The 14,594-nt window shown below is 58.4% G+C and overlaps 4 protein-coding genes across 8 annotated transcripts; 1 reads left to right on the forward strand and 3 right to left on the reverse strand.

Moving 5' to 3' along the window:
- Positions 1-552: 552 nt before the first annotated feature.
- NDUFAF3 (NADH:ubiquinone oxidoreductase complex assembly factor 3) lies at positions 553-2,131 on the reverse strand. 3 transcript variants are annotated; one of them, XM_032458548.1, is made up of 5 exons: positions 2,011-2,131; positions 1,595-1,685; positions 1,316-1,508; positions 1,084-1,150; positions 553-989 (listed from the first exon to the last, which is right to left on the reverse strand). In XM_032458548.1, the coding sequence occupies exons 2-5, from the start codon at positions 1,669-1,671 to the stop codon at positions 694-696; spliced, it is 633 nt and encodes a 210-aa protein (XP_032314439.1). In that variant the 5' UTR covers positions 1,672-1,685; positions 2,011-2,131; the 3' UTR covers positions 553-693. The 3 variants fall into 3 exon arrangements, with proteins under 3 accessions (XP_032314439.1, XP_032314440.1, XP_032314437.1); XM_032458549.1 differs by having other exon boundaries at positions 553-810; positions 889-989; positions 1,595-2,103; XM_032458546.1 differs by having other exon boundaries at positions 1,595-2,108.
- LOC116657310 (translation initiation factor IF-2-like) lies at positions 1,670-4,552 on the reverse strand. Its single transcript, XM_032459435.1, has 3 exons — positions 4,445-4,552; positions 2,389-2,534; positions 1,670-2,257 (listed from the first exon to the last, which is right to left on the reverse strand). The coding sequence occupies exons 1-3, from the start codon at positions 4,550-4,552 to the stop codon at positions 1,705-1,707; spliced, it is 807 nt and encodes a 268-aa protein (XP_032315326.1). The 3' UTR covers positions 1,670-1,704.
- DALRD3 (DALR anticodon binding domain containing 3) lies at positions 2,521-7,573 on the forward strand. Of its 3 annotated transcripts, none has more exons than XM_032458537.1 (13): positions 2,521-2,892; positions 3,205-4,715; positions 4,797-5,092; positions 5,241-5,497; positions 5,582-5,661; positions 5,746-5,874; positions 6,220-6,290; positions 6,395-6,456; positions 6,544-6,626; positions 6,718-6,897; positions 6,974-7,087; positions 7,178-7,246; positions 7,341-7,573. In XM_032458537.1, the coding sequence occupies exons 2-13, from the start codon at positions 4,551-4,553 to the stop codon at positions 7,458-7,460; spliced, it is 1,626 nt and encodes a 541-aa protein (XP_032314428.1). In that variant the 5' UTR covers positions 2,521-2,892; positions 3,205-4,550; the 3' UTR covers positions 7,461-7,573. The 3 variants fall into 3 exon arrangements, with proteins under 3 accessions (XP_032314428.1, XP_032314429.1, XP_032314430.1); XM_032458538.1 differs by having other exon boundaries at positions 6,754-6,897; XM_032458539.1 differs by having other exon boundaries at positions 6,814-6,897.
- On the reverse strand, positions 7,109-14,531 carry WDR6 (WD repeat domain 6). Its single transcript, XM_032458536.1, has 7 exons — positions 14,281-14,531; positions 8,941-11,422; positions 8,754-8,837; positions 8,545-8,661; positions 8,324-8,442; positions 7,621-8,226; positions 7,109-7,505 (listed from the first exon to the last, which is right to left on the reverse strand). The coding sequence occupies exons 1-6, from the start codon at positions 14,378-14,380 to the stop codon at positions 7,766-7,768; spliced, it is 3,363 nt and encodes a 1,120-aa protein (XP_032314427.1). The 5' UTR covers positions 14,381-14,531; the 3' UTR covers positions 7,109-7,505; positions 7,621-7,765.
- Between the last annotated feature and the right edge of the window lie 63 nt (positions 14,532-14,594).

The following is a 14,594-nucleotide window of genomic DNA, read 5'->3' on the forward strand; positions in this document are numbered from 1 at the left end:
GCCTGATCTTTGAGGTCAACAGGCAAGTGGGGCTCTACAGCTGCCACCACCACAGATACAAACACAACACCCTTTCCAGGAAGAGTCTCGGGCCCTGAGATAAGGGTGCTCTGGAAGTAGGGGTTAGTACTAGATTCAGAAAGTTCCCCTGAAACAGCACAGACCAACCAACTCTGGCTCCCTAGGGTTTGGGCTCATACTGAGAATCTGAGTATGGCTGCTTAGGAAGGGTCATGGAATAGTCTGTGGGGCTCTGGACTAGCATCCACGGGGTCTACTGCTAGCCCAAAGCTTAGCCACATAGGACCAGGTTGAGACCAACATACTTGTTCTCTAACTTGAATCTCTAAAGGACATTATGGAGAAAAGCACTGAGGTCCCCTCAAATCTGCATGTGAGCAAACAGATCTGGATTAGAACAGGTGCCTATACTGCCTCCTCACTCTTGAGAGGTAAGTAGAGATGAAAAGGTGACTCCTTGGTTTCTTCAGAATCCCGACCAAGAACCCACTGAGCCATCAGCTCCTGGCCAGCAACACACCAAATACAAAATCAGAGGCGTGGATTAAATTATTATTGCTGGCAAGCAAAATAAATATTTACAGCACCAAAGGGGAGGGACTAGTGAAAACTTTGGAACCCCTGCGCTCTGCAAAAGATGCCAGGGTCCTGGACAGGTCAGTTCCTGGTAGTTCATTCTGCAGTTTGGGGCAGAGATGTGAGTGGAGACCCTCCAGGTGGGGGTATGAGAGCAGCTCCTGTCACTCGGCCTTCATGACACAGGAAGTTGAAAGTGGCACAGGCATTGGGCTGCAAAAAGAAAGCCAGCATCAGCTGGGCTAGGGCTAGGCCTGGGCTCTCCTCAGCATTCCCAAGTCCCGGACGTACTGTGTCCTGCACTTCCACAGCGATGCCCCGCCGCCTCATGGCTCGCAGCACCTCGGACTGCAGCCGCTCAGTACGGTCTCCAGTGCCCACCACAACAATCTCTAGGGAAGGATGGGCATGGCTAGTCTACAACCAGGTCTGTCGAGAGGGTGGCTTTCTGGGGCTTAGCACCTCAGCCCTCCCCTCCTCCAGTACCTATTCGGGGCTCCAGCATCCAAAAGAGAGAGAAGCTTTCTTCGGTGATGTCCTGGTGGGAACCTACCTGTGTGGGGAGGAGGCAAGTTAAATACAAGTCCCCATAGATTTCCCCACAGACCCTCCATCTGCACCACAGCGGGGCAAAAGGAAAGCCAGGTTTGCCAGGGAGAGAATCGGGGCAGGTCTGTGACTCTGGCCCTTGGTTTCCTCATTTCAGGGAAGGGCTCACGTTCCACTGCACCACAGACTGCGGGAGCAGCGCGCAGGGCCCAAACACACGATTTCCGTTGACCGTGAAGCCGCGGCTGTTGTAGCTGTCGATGTACATGGCGTGCGGGGACTCGCGCTGCAGCAGAGAGATGCGCGTCCGCTGATACAGCTCGTCATCCGCTGGTGTGAGCCGGTGCCCACGCCGTGGGACCCTGCGGAGGGGTATGGTCAGGCTCCAGGGGGTGGGGAGTCGCCGACCGTTGGGGCGGGTGGTCTGGGATGCTCCGTCTGGACTCACCATGGCAGCTGCGCGGACGGCCAGCGAAGGGCAGGTCGCGCGCCGCACAGGTTTCGAAGGACGAACGGGGCGGCCATAGCGGACCGGAGCGCTGAGAGAATGGCGAGGGGTCAGCGGGGTCGTGGAGGAGCCCAGCCCAGCGCGGCTACAGCGCCCCCAGCGTCGCGGAGGGCACCGCGCAGCTCAGTCGGCCCAGCGCGGGAGAGAGGAGAGCCAGCCAGGGCCCTTGGTTTCAGGAGGGCGCGGCTCCGATGTCTGCACCTGCCGTCCGCCCCGCCCCGGGCCCCCGAAGGCCGTCCTGGGGGACCCGGAGACCAGGTGGCCCAACCGCGGTCTGACCCGCGGCTCTCAGCCATCACGCCGGGCTCCCGGGGCCTTGGACGAGGCGGCCGAGCATCTGTTCGAGTCCCGCACACCTGGCCAGGGCGTGGTGCCAGCCTCCGAGCCTCTAAATCCCAGCTTTGGGGCGACGGATTTCGAGGGCGGGGCGAGCGTCTCTGATTTCCCCCTCTCGCCCTCGAGTCACGCCCCTCCCTAACCGTCACCCGCGCGACCGTTGGCGTCGCCGCCGCGCGTCGCAAGGGGCGTGGCTGCGCATGGATTGGCTTCTCCGGAGCGTGAGGAGGCGTGGTTGGTTGGTTTTGCCTTAAAATGGTTCCAACTCTGCGGACAGAGCAAGCGGAAGCGGACGCTGTGGAAAATTAGTGGTACTTGGTCTGTTGGGACCGAGCGGGCCGAACCGGACCAGACATTCAACTAGACAGCGCCTGGAGCATCGCGCCGCCCTCGCTCACCTCGCTTGCGTCCCGAGAATCTCCCGCGCGCCGTCTTGAGCCGAATCAGAAGGCCTTCTGCCTCGAGAGTCGCTGGCGCCCGCGCCTGTTTCGGCAACTCCGCGCGCCCACCGTGTGGTACCCTCAGAAGAACGTTGCCGCGTCTGCTACCCTCGGGGCCCGGCGGGCGGGAGGTTCGGCACAACTGAGGACGGTCGCAGTGGATTTCCGGGGGGTCCCGTCGCCGCTTGGTGGCCCATTGGGGCCCCTAGCACTCCGGGCGCTGGCACCGTCACCGGACAAAGGGCCCCGGGTGCGGGGTTGTCCCCAAGGCGGGTTTACTTCCTCTCGGGCCCCACTGGCACGTTTCCCTCTTGGCTGATCTCAAAGCCCGCCCGGCCACCGTCACCGCAGTGGCCCTGACTGCATAGAACCAACAGGACTAATCCTACCCCGTGGATCTAATGCAGACCGGGATCTGTTCCCAGGGGAGGCCCCCACCATGCCTGTTGTTTGGGGGCCCAGGTGAGCGGCTCCCCCACTAGACTAGATTTTACCGCCTACTCCTGGGGCCGCCTCCTGGGACTAGGAATGAGGGGATTTTGATCTGGCCCCGGGGCGAGGTATCCCCTGCTCCCCCACCCCCCACCCCCCCACGGCTGGACAGCGGGCAACGGAATCCCAAAAGCAGCTGTTGTCTCCAGAGCATTCCAGCTGCGCTTGGATTTCGTTTCCTGCTCTCCTGCCTGAGCAGCGTCCTGGCCCAGATGGGGTGGGCTATCCCCTGACCCCCAGACATCATTTATTGGGTCGCTCTGGTCTCCGTCCCTCCCTCAGGTACGCCCTCAGACAGCAAGCGACGGGCGTAAACGTCGGAGAGCCTGAACGGCTGTCATCTCTGGAGCCCGAGGTAACACTGGCGAGGGAGGGACGACCCAGGGCCTCCGGATAGGGCTGCAATGGCGGTGAGTCCCACAGGGCCTCCCCAGCCCGCAGCTCGCTAAAGATAGCCCTTCACTTCCTGGGGTAAAACCACCCCCAACCGTCTTCATACACCGAGACTAGCAGCTATCTCCGGGTCGTGTGCCTGCGGCATGGAAAGCGCTTTGGAATGACACGATCACTCCCGTTGAGTGGGCACCCAAGAAGCCATCGGGAATGTCGTGTCCGCCCAGTGCTCTTTCGGCGCCTCCCAATAGGGCCTTGCATCCCTGGCTCAGAAAGGGGCCTTGCCAAGGTTTTCCTATCCCTCAGATCCTCTCCTTTGTGAGCTCTGGGCACACAACTGCTCCAGGGCAGAGATCACGGGTTTTCCAGTGCTCAGCTGCATCAGGTTCAGTCTTCGTTAAAGACAAGAGAGAAAAGGGGGATTTAAGTTACACTGAAGTGAAAACATTCAGGAGCCCCCGTGGGACAGCGGAAACAGCTTTCTTGCTGGTAGAGGAGTGGGATGCTCTGAGAGCTGTTCTTAAACTGGTCCCTCTCATGGTCACATTGTGTAGTTGATCCACAAAAGCTTGTTGCCTAAACCAGGAAGTGGGAGAATCCCTGTTAACGTACACCAGGTGAGAGTAGCATTAAAAGAATTCTGGAAACCATTATGATAGTTCTAATTCCACCAGATTCAAGAGGAGAAAACTGGCAGTTCTACCAGCGGGCATTTATTGGGAATAAAGACAACGCGTATCTCAAAGGAAATAACCTGAGACCGCAGAACACAAATTCTTTTAAAAATTTATTTTTTCAGTAGGTCGTCAAAATGGCTTTAATGTTCGCTGCCCTATTTCAGTGATAATTCATTTGGAACTTTTGGCGTTTTTATCATGTGTAAGATGGGAGAAATGAAACGTTACCACAAATACATAGATGTAAGACTTCGATAGAGAAAAGCCTTGAGTCCCCACCGAGTCGCGTGGATTCTGTCCCCGGTTGCGAATACGGGTGACGCCGAGAGAACCCGAGGCCTGGAGCGGACCTGTAGACTGCTGACCTGGAGCCGGGCCAGGCTAGTGGGCTACGCGGAGGGAGAGCTGGGGCTGTAAGTCGAACGCGGTCGCCACAGCTCCTTCTGGCGCACCTGTCCACTCCGGAACCGCAGCCAAGTCCCCGCCCCAACCAGCGCTCCTCCCGGAAGTTCAACATCGACGTCTTGGTTCCGTTTCCGCTTGCTCTTTCCGGTCGCCATGGCGATGGGGCGCCTTGGGGTAGAGGAGACGTTGGAAGCCCTCAACGCGGCACTGGGTCCGGGCGGTCCCGTGTGGTTCAAGGAGACGCGCGCCCGTCACTTGCGTGTCCGAGACTTCTTTGCGCCGCGGCGCGCGCTACGAGCACGCTTCGGTGACGGACAGGTAGGCGCGGGCCGATGGGGGACGTGCGGCCCAGAGTAGCTGGGGGCGCCGCGACCCGCTCACCACCTTGTCTTCCCGCAGGTCCCCGAGCGCGTGGTTCACGCCATCGCCTGCTTGCAGGGTCCCGGTGTGGCCCCGGTGCTGCGCTGCGTGCCGACTCCCACGGGGTTGGCTCTCCAGCTGCAGCGGTCCGCCGTCTTCGAGCGCGTCCTCGGCGCCGTAGCCGCCTATGCCGCCCCTTCCGCGATCGCTGCACCAGGCCGGCGCGTCGTCCTGCACTGCCCAGCGCTACGTGGCGGCCCTGGCGCCCTCCGCCTTAGCCAGCTGCGTGCCGTGCTTGTTGCCGATCACCTGGCGCGAGCTCTGCGTGCTCATGGGTAAGCGGGGACGCGGGCCATAAAGGAGAAGGCACGCCGCCGGTGCTGCAGAGCCGCGCGGCCAGGGGCGGGGGCGGGCCGCAGTGGGTGGGAAGTCGGGGAGAGCCGGGCCCGGGGCTCGAGCTGAGACGGCCACCTCGCTTCGCAGGGTGAGTGTGCGCCAAGTGCCCGCTGTGCGGGATCCGCACATGTCGACCTTCCTGCAGCAGTTGCGGGTGGACTGGCCTGTGCCCTCGGAGAGAACCGCGAATGAAGCCCTGAGGAGCCGCGCGCATGCGAAGCTCACCTCCGCTGGTGACTCGGGAGCTCTGTTCCCTGGAGCCCTGGGCAGTGTGCGCCTGAAGGAGCTGGTAGATGAATGCGGACACACAGCTAGCTATGACCCCAACCTGGACAGCTGTCTGGGTAAGACCCAGACCCTAGCAGGCCCAGGAATTAGGTGGGCCCTGCACTCACTACTACTCCCAACCCTGTGTGTTCTCTTCGCAGTGACAGAGGATCTGCTCTCTGTGCTGGCTGAGCTGCAAGAGGCTGTGCAGCATCAGCTTGAGGAGAGCTCCCCAGGCATGGTTAGTAACTTATTCCCCACGCTGTTGGCCTTTTGCAAACCAGGTGTTTTGTGTTCCCGGCAGTGACTGGCCTACTCTATTTAGGCTGCGGCCCCAGACACTGGTGCAGAGGGTTACCTGGTTGTCCACGTGGTGAGCTGTGAGGAGGAGTTCCAGCAACAAAAGTTGGACCTGCTTTGGCGGAAGTTGGATGACCAGGCTCCTCTCAGACAGGCTAGTGACGGTGGAGCTCCCCTCACTCACTTCAGAAGGCCCTGGAAACCCACCAGGGGGCCTGTTAGCTGATGGGTCTATAAGGTGACACTTGACCTTGGGGGAATGGGCAGGTGCAGCAGATGCTAGGAGAAGGTGCAGCCTGGAGGAATAACCCAGAGAATGTTGAAGAGTAGGTTGAGGAGGCTGGCCTGTTTCCTGAAGGCCCAGGCTTGAGGTGGAGGCCCCTAAGCCTGGTGGTAAGGAGCTGGGGGGGAGGTGGGGTCTAGGAAACAGATTGAGCTTCCTTGAGGTATTGCTGGCAGGTATTGCCAAGTGGCTGAGCCCCTGCTGTCTTCCTGACAGAAGCACCTGGTCTGTGGCCCAGTGAAAGTAGCTGGTGTACCCGGCACCCTGACAGCCCCTGAGTACTACGAGTGAGTGAATAAGGCCAGAAGGACGGCCACCGAGCCAGGGTAGTTGAAGGTGGGGGGGTGGGGCTTCGCCCCCTGGCCTCCCTCTCACTCTTTTTAAAATGCAGGCTGCGGCACGCCCAGGTATGCAAGGCCTCAGCACTGAAGCATGGCAGGGACCTGGCACAAGGTGCGCCTGGCAGACCGGGCTGTGCTTTGGGTAGGGACAGGTCCTCTGCACCTGTCTCTGGAGACTGACTGATCCATACTTTCTCAGACCCAGCCTGGACAGAAATCTTCATGGTTCTCTCTGTGGCAGCCATTAAGTTTGAGATGCTTAGCACAGCTCCACAGAGTCAGGTGAGCCTGAGTGCCCAGCAGGGATAAGGCTGGGGGGCAGCGTGTGTGGTGGCTGTCCTCTCTCCCTGCAGCTGCACCCCTCATTCCTCAGCTTCTCCTGGCCCTGACTGACAACATTTCCACGAAGGGTACCAAAAGTGGCACCTTTGTCATGTATAATTGTGCACGTCTCGCTACACTCTTTGAGGGTTACGAGTGCAGCATGGAACAAGGTCTATACCCAACTTTCCCACCTGTGAGCAGTCTGGATTTCTCCCAGCTACATGATGAGGTGAGTGCCCCTCCTGGGGAGCTGGCACATACAGGAGGCTGGGGCCTTTTCCTCCCATCACCCTTGTCCCCCACAGGGTGAGTGGTTGCTGCTCTTCAACAGCGTCCTCCCCTTCCCAGACCTGCTGAGCCACACAGCAGCCCTGGCCTGCACAGCCCCGGGGCTCCACATCACAGCACGCACAGAGATGGTGAGGCAGAGAGGACCAAGACAGACTGCACACACTATTTATTCTGGTCTGGGGCACAGAGACAGGCCAGTGACTTGTCTCTGTCTCTAGGTTTGCAAGTTCCTGGTACAGCTCAGCATGGATTTCAGCTCATACTACAACCGTGTACACATCCTAGGGGTAAGCACACAGCAAAAGGGGGTAGGTACATTGTGGAGGGGGGCAGTGCAGGGGAAGTAAAGGATGAGAACAGCAGGCCCCCTCTCTCCTTTAGGAGCCTCGACCACACCTGTTTGGTCAAATGTTTGCCCGTCTGCAGCTTCTGCGGGCTGTACGTGAAGTGCTCCACACTGGGCTGGCCATGCTGGGTCTCCCTCCACTGAGCCACATCTAAGGCCACAGAGGCCCCAATAACTGGGAATGTCCACAAAGTTATCAACTGAAAGAGAAAACCCCCCACAGATTTTATTAGAGACCTGGAGCCAAAATAAACTGGCTTGATACAAAGCTCTGTTGTGGGGAGTGTTGGTCTGCACAAGCAGCAGTCTACTCACCTCCAGCTCCTGCTCTGAAGTCAGGAACCCGCGGCTGCCTCCTCCTCCCCTCAGGGCACACTGGGCTGGGCACAGACAGTCACTCCTGCACCATCCTGTCTGTGAGCAGGCCCCATGCCCAGCACACCGGCCACCGCGGGACACCTCAGTCATACCAGTTGTAAACCTCAAGGCCCTGGCCCCCAAGAGCACAGCGGTGGCCAAACTCAGGACTCACGGGCCAGCAGTCCATGTCGGCCACATCTGGTACGTGGTACACTGTACTGTTCATGAAGGTGGGTTCACCATGCCCCAGACGCCAGAAGGTCAGCCGTTGATCGATGGAGGCTGAAACCATGAGGTTTGGGCTTAAGATCTTGAGGCCAGTGACGTGGGCAGCATGTGCACAGGGAACAGTATATTCCTCTAGCACTTGTAGCTGGGGCACCAACTCAGCACCTCCCACAGCCTCTTCCAGCTCTGGCATCTCCACAGCAAGCACAAAGACATGGAGGGAGCCATCCTCACTGCCACTGGCCACGAGATGACCCTCACGAGTGGGCAAGGTGTGCAGGCTGTTGACACCACAGCTGTGTGCCTGGAGGGTCAGGCAGGGGGTGCCCAGCCCTGGAAGAAGAAGATGGCAGTCAGGGCTCAGTCTGCCACATGGGTGAGTGCAGCGGGGACATGGGGGGACAACCACAGCTATATTCTAGCTACTCACGGTAGGGAAGCCCAGGGTCCGTTGGAGACTCCAGGGCAGTGGAGCCGTGGTCCAGCACAGTGGTGAGATCCCAGAAGGCCAAGCTGCCGTCCGTGGCTGCACTGCACAGAAACAGCCTCCTGGCAGCCAGGGAAGGGCAGGTGGGTCAGTGAGGAGGGTGGGTGGAAAGCAAAAGGAGCCCCCACCCAACCCATGAAGGACTACCATGCAGCCATTCTCACCGCCGCTGATTGGGTGCCTCATGTGTGAAGGAGTGGACCTTGAGGACACACCGCTTGTGGTGGAAGGTTTCAGCCAGGAGCTTCAGCCGCCGCCCAGAGTCCTGCAAGAGAAAGAGCCTGGGGGGGCGGGGGGTGGCCCAGCTCAGAACCCATTCTGGACATCCTTTGGTCTCCTTTGTCTCCCAGCCCCCTTGGTCCTATATTCTCACCTCACTGCCCCATCACTACAGGCTGCAGCCACAAGGGGACCAAGGCCAGGCTGATCAAGCTCACATACGGCGAGGGACATGTACCTGGAGGAACAATACACAGCCATCAGGTGACACCTGGGCGCAGCTGCACAGGGCTTGCCCTGCATGCTCCCACCCCATGCTCCTCTCTGGCAGGGTTCCTCACCTGGTCTCTGGGTCCACTTTGATCATCCGGTGCCGATTGCGCTGCCGGTCCCAGTACTCATCCAGCCGGTGGGATGAAAGGTGCATGACATGGCAGGCAAGGCGGCTTGGGGTGCTGGGGTCTGGGGTGACCATGATGCTGAAGCAGTGCATCTCAGCCCGGCCCCCCGCAGACACCACATGGGCAGTCAGGCCTGGCCGAGGATCCTGAGGGCCACCTGGGGTGCTAGTGCCCCACACAGCCACTGCACGCACGGAGGAGATATGGTTGCAGACAGCTGTAAGCGCATGGGCTGAGCCAGTGACTGTGGGGAGTGCCAAGACACAGACAGTAGTGTCCTCGCTGCTCGTGATCACGATGTCGATCAGGCCAGGCCCCTCACAGCTGGGCTCCAGGTGGTCAGGCTGCATGAAGCTGGGCACCCCAAATTCAGGCCCCAGGGTGATGGTGCCCACACGCTTTACGCAAGTGATCTCACGGCCATGCAGGCTCTCTCGTAGAATCACATGTGGCCGGGTGCACCCACCCAGAGCCCGGTACAGCATGACATCTCCATCCTTGAGGTAGGCAAAGGCCATAGCTGCCTCGGTATCAGAGAAGGCCCAGGAGCGATGCCCTCCACCACAGTTGATGATATGCAGCTTCTCATGTGAGCGGGGGCTCCACACCACAAACTCATTGGCATGGAAACCCAAGATGACCATGCTTCCATCAGCCACCATACGGACCCCAGCCACCCAGTTCATGCCTCGACAGGACTTCTGCCGTAGGACTGGCTGGAGTTGGCCACCTCGCACAAAGAGCTGGTAGTAGGCACCATCCCGCCCTGTGGTGTACACGTAGCCACCATAGCAGGTCACTGAAGTTACACCCTGCTTCCCATGCAGAGAAGGGAGGGTGGACACAGGGCCCCATTCAGCCAAGGTGCTCTCACACCCATCACTGCCACTACCTGCTCCAAGTGCTCCAGTACCAGCCCCAGCCTTGCCTCCAACCCCAAGATCCTTGAGCAGATCTGGTCGGGAGGGGAATAGCAACACAGAGCCCCTGCGGTCCCCACACACCAGGAAGTCGCCTGGGGGCAAGAAGGCACTGCACGTGTGCCATCTCTGCTTACTTGGAGGTAGCAGGTACCTGCAACGTTCCTTGACAAATATAGCCTTGCCGGTGGGTGCAGCAGAGATCTCTAGGCAAGCCACCACGCCACCAGGGCCTGATGCCAGCAAAAGGAGCTCCTCGTAGCCACGCAGGGCCCAGCTCAGGCTGTGCACCTTCCCGTGGAACAGGGTCAGGTCCACAGCTGCAGTTGGAGTGTTGATGGGGACAACCTTGACACGACCCTCCCCATTGGCCATGGCACACAGTCCGAAGCCCTCAGGACCAGGGGCTGCCTCCAGGAGGCAGTAGGACTGGAAGCGCTTGTCCTCCAGCAGCTGCTCCCAGCACTTGACCTCGAGGTCATACAGGTACAGGGCCCCCGCGTCTGTCACTGCCAGTACTCGCCATGAGCCAGCCAGCGTCACAGCCTTAAGGGCACCTGGCCTGCTACGGGACTTAAAGCAGAGAGCTGAGACCCCTGAACCCGGGTGCCCACGCCCCACCAGGTGCCACAGACGGATGCCCGAGTCGTCCCCCCCAGTGATCACCCAGGCCTGCCTTTCATGGGCAGCTATGGACCTGATCCCACGGCCCTGGTGGCCCCGAAAGGCCTGGAGGATTTCGCCTTCATGGCTCCACACCAAGCAGACGCAGTCTTCTCCTGCACTGATAAGGTAATTCTCTAGGAGCTTGACCTGCCATACACGGGCGCTGTGCCCGAAGCAGTGCCCAATATTCTGCACCCGACCCCCAGGCACTCGCAGGTCACCCACCTTCCAGATGCGAACACTTCGATCTTCTGAGGCCGTGGCCAGCAAGCCCTTGCTTTCCAGGTATGACATGCTGAAGATGACTCCCACGTGCCCACTGACCCGGCGGTCAGGGGCTACAGGCTTATTATCTATTAAAGCGGCTGCTGGGTACCAGACCAGGAGCTGGTTGGAAACGGCACCCGCCACTATGGTCAGCTCCTTCCAGGTGTCTCCAATCAGACAGGCTGAGGAGAGGGTGCACCTGTCCGTGCAGGGCACGTCCTGCAGGATGCACCCTACCACAGGGTCGTATAGCACCACTGAGTTGTGGCCCAGTGCCAAGGCTATGTTCCCCTCAAGCCAACGTGCATCCCAGATCCAGTCAGACATGTTCCACAGGCCAGAGCGCCACAGCTCTCGGAAGCGGCCCTGCCCCCAGCTAATTTTTACAATTCGGAGTCCCTTGCTCCCAAATACTGCCACCATGGCTTCCGAGTCAAGGTCTCCGCTGGGTTCTGGTCGCACCCGAAACCCATGGATAAGATAGTGTCCAAGTAGGTTCTGCACTCGTTTCATCATCCGAAGATGTCCACCAAAATCCAACGTGTACACCAGGACATCCGGCCCCTCACCTATACAGAGGCAAAGAGCCACATCAGAACCCCTCACCCAACTGATAAGCCATGAAGAAGAGACAGGGAGCAGGGAAAATTCTTAGTATGTAGCCTGTGACTGCCTTACGTCACTCAATCCTGCAGGCCTGAACCTTGGAAAATCCTTGGTCTCAGCTTCAGCTGTACTTTCAGTGCTGACTTTCTGATCCCCTAGTCAGTCGCATTCAGTCTCCTCAGCCCACCTAACTTCTCATGCTTCAAACAGGAACCCTCTCAGCTTTAGTCCCCAAATCTTTGGTCTCCTTTACCTCTACATGCCTTCCTCCCCCTCCCCCAGGGGAGAGGTGGTCCCAGTAAGGCAGCCTTTCTACCTTGGGGCCGCAGCAGAACCCCTCCTGATTTCCAGGAGCTTCTCTGTATCTCTGAAGATGTGAGCATGTTCCATATCAATAGGGAGAGGCAGCCCACACTCCTGTGACCCTCTGCTGCCACCTGGCTGCCCTGCAGGCACCTCCCACTCTACTAGCTTCCAGTTCTCTCTGCTCCTCATCCCAGTGACCATTACCACCCTCTGCCCACTCCCCAGCTCAAAACTGGGAAGCCCATTCCTCTAACTTCTCATATCCTGTCTCCAAGTTCTGCACATTTCATTTTCTAAAGAGTGCAAATCCCACCACAGTGACTTTGGTTCAGGACATCACCTCAACCTGAGATGACAACAGCAATCCCGCATGCTATTCCCAGCTGGCAATCTCAATCTTTTGACATTCAATAAACATTTATTGAGCATCGATTATAAACCAGGCAATGAACTATATGCTGGAGTAGTGAATAAGACCTTGCTCCTGGATTAAGCAGACATTAAACAATATCACACAAGTAAACATAATTTTGGTTAAGTTCCAGGAAAGAATTATACAGGTTGCTTTAAGAATATAAAATGGGAAAGTCTACTCCAGTAGTTTGCAACAATTTTTCCCCCAAAAGACATCTGGCAATGTCTGAAGACAGTTTTGGTTGTCACAACTGGGAGTTGCGCTACTGGCATCTAGGAATGGAGGCTGGGATGCTGCTAAACATCTTACAATGTACAGACAGTCCCACACAAAATAATCTGATCCAATATATAAAGAGTGCTGAGACTGAAAAACCCTGGTCTAATCTAACCAGACTGGGTGACTGTCAGGGGAGGCCAACTTGAGGACATTTAGGTTGAGGAATCAAGGATCAGCAGTAGTTAGCCAGAGGAAAAGCAGACAGGAGGGAGAGGGGGTGAGCCTTTCTTGGTAGAGGAAATAGCGAGGGTAATGGCCCTGAGGTGAGTGAGAGCTTTGGGTAGAACAGGAAACAAAGGGCTCAAGGATGGGCTAGAGATAATGCTACTGAGGTCAGAGACAGTGCCATGGCCTCAAATGATGGCAATAAACATAGAAAAATAGACAGATGCCACATGTATGAAGTACAGATCAACCAGACTGGCTTGGGGGAGTGAGGTCAATTCTTAGGCTTGGGACACCTGAGTGGCTGGTGTTCCCCTAATGAGCTGGAATACCCCCGCAGGGGTAATTCAATTTGTAGGCACCTGTGCGCTTGAGCCTGGCGCACACAAGAGAACAGGGCTCGGAATTCAGATTACAGGTACAGATTACATGGGTGGGATTTGAGAACTATCAATATAAGTCACTTTGGAAGTCACAGGAATAGGTGAATTCCCTTTAGAGCTTTCTAACCTGTGTTTCCCAAGCCACTCCCCCGCTTAAAACCTTTCAGTGGGGCCTCCCCACCGCCATTAGGGATAAAGTCAGATCTAAGCCTAAAATGGTCAGGCCTCATTTTTCCAGCCTCTTCTCCTAGATCCCCACCCCTGCTGAAGCCGCACAAGAATTCCGTTTCCCACAAAGTGACAAATTCAGTCTCAAGCCCTTTGGCATGTTTACTCTCTGCCAGGAACTCACCCCTTCTCTTCTAGCTTCTAGTTCACCCTTGCGGTTCTTTGGGTTTCTACCTAGCTATCCCCTTCCTCCAGGAGTCTTAGGGGTGCAGCTCACAGTAGGAACCCTGGGCTCCCAGAGCTCCCACGGCAGATCAAAACTAGGCCGTCTCTCGCCCGACCCCCCACCCCTACACATCTGTCCCTCTTAGGATTGAGAGCAGTCCACTCAAGACAGCCAATGCCCTGCCTCGGGACCCTTAAACTAAGCAGCACCATCATCGGTCCCTAGTGGCTTCCAGTCAGGACTCAACTGCTCTCCAGGGCTCTGCCACCTCAGATTCCTGACCGTTGCTTCCCGAGCCGACCCTCCTCGGAGGGGCACCGACATCGGATTCCTGGACCCCAAACATCTAGGGAGGGGCCTGAGCCTCCGCCTTCCCGAGCAGTGGCCTGCTCAGAAAGGTCTCATCCCACATTTCCCGCGACCCCATGCTGATCAGAGGCTCTTCATCCCCGCCTTCCAGTTAAGAGCCTCAACCACCGCCCCCTCCCACGACAGGCCACGCTCCCGGCCCTGGACCCGCCCTCCTGGGGGGGGGGGGCGGTGCTCATCACCGACCTCCCGTCACGTCCTCTTGGGGGAGACCAAGCCCCTGCCTAGACCATCGAAGAGGCCACTGGCGTCTCTCCCTCCCCTTGCCCCGCCGACTGCATTTCCCCGCACCTTTCCGCCGCCCCACCCACCGCGTCAGCCGCAGTGTATGAAGGGCCTCGATAGCCCTTTGTTTCCTGGGCTCCTCTGGCTGGGCCTCAGTCCCGCCATCTCTCAGGCTCCCGCCCGCCGCCCGTCCTCTTCCGAGCATCCCTTTGTTCTCAAGACCCCTCCCCAAGCAAGCGTTCGGTTTCTTCTCCGCTAGGGCGCGCGCCTCAAGCCAATGCTCACCCGCCAACAGCCTCTCCCCAACGCATTCCAGACCCGTGACCGGGAGGAGTATAAGCTCCGAGGTTGCCCGCGGCCAAATGTAGTCCTCGTGAGCGTCCATGTCGGTCCCCGAGCCGCTGCAGCTGCCACCGTCAAGAAAGGAGGCGAGCTCTCGCGAGACAAGGCTTCCCGCGCGCCGCGCAGCCGCTCTACAACTCCCGTAGCAACAGGTAGCAGAGGCAAGGGGCGCCCGGCCCCGAGGTCCAATGACGACCGCCCTCCGCCGCACAGCGTCCGGCTGGGATTGGCTGGGCCGCCCTTGCCCCCACTTCACG

The sequence above is a fragment of the Camelus ferus genome, chromosome 17, assembly GCF_009834535.1.
Source record: "Camelus ferus isolate YT-003-E chromosome 17, BCGSAC_Cfer_1.0, whole genome shotgun sequence".
Lineage (NCBI taxonomy): Eukaryota > Metazoa > Chordata > Mammalia > Artiodactyla > Camelidae > Camelus > Camelus ferus.

Excerpts from the sequence above, each read along its gene's own strand:
- NDUFAF3 (XM_032458548.1), bottom strand. The coding sequence starts at position 1,671 with ATGGCCGCCCCGTTCGTCCTTCGAAACCTGTGCGGCGCGCGACCTGCC. Across the intron at positions 1,509-1,594 it reads CCGTCCGCGCAGCTGCCATG|GGTCCCACGGCGTGGGCACC; the intron begins GTGAGTCCAGAC and ends ACCCCTCCGCAG. Across the intron at positions 990-1,083 it reads GATGCTGGAGCCCCGAATAG|AGATTGTTGTGGTGGGCACT; the intron begins GTACTGGAGGAG and ends ATCCTTCCCTAG.
- DALRD3 (XM_032458537.1), top strand. The coding sequence starts at position 4,551 with ATGGCGATGGGGCGCCTTGGGGTAGAGGAGACGTTGGAAGCCCTCAAC. Across the intron at positions 6,898-6,973 it reads TCTCCCAGCTACATGATGAG|GGTGAGTGGTTGCTGCTCTT; the intron begins GTGAGTGCCCCT and ends TGTCCCCCACAG. Across the intron at positions 7,247-7,340 it reads ACCGTGTACACATCCTAGGG|GAGCCTCGACCACACCTGTT; the intron begins GTAAGCACACAG and ends TCTCTCCTTTAG.
- LOC116657310 (XM_032459435.1), bottom strand. The coding sequence starts at position 4,552 with ATGGCGACCGGAAAGAGCAAGCGGAAACGGAACCAAGACGTCGATGTT. Across the intron at positions 2,535-4,444 it reads TGCGGTTCCGGAGTGGACAG|CAGACGCGGCAACGTTCTTC; the intron begins GTGCGCCAGAAG and ends CCCCGAGGGTAG. Across the intron at positions 2,258-2,388 it reads ATTCTCGGGACGCAAGCGAG|AGTTGGAACCATTTTAAGGC; the intron begins GTGAGCGAGGGC and ends CTCTGTCCGCAG.
- WDR6 (XM_032458536.1), bottom strand. The coding sequence starts at position 14,380 with ATGGACGCTCACGAGGACTACATTTGGCCGCGGGCAACCTCGGAGCTT. Across the intron at positions 11,423-14,280 it reads TGGGGAGAGGCTGTTGGCGG|GTGAGGGGCCGGATGTCCTG; the intron begins GTGAGCATTGGC and ends GCCTCTGTATAG. Across the intron at positions 8,838-8,940 it reads AAAGTGGACCCAGAGACCAG|GTACATGTCCCTCGCCGTAT; the intron begins GTGAGGAACCCT and ends TTGTTCCTCCAG.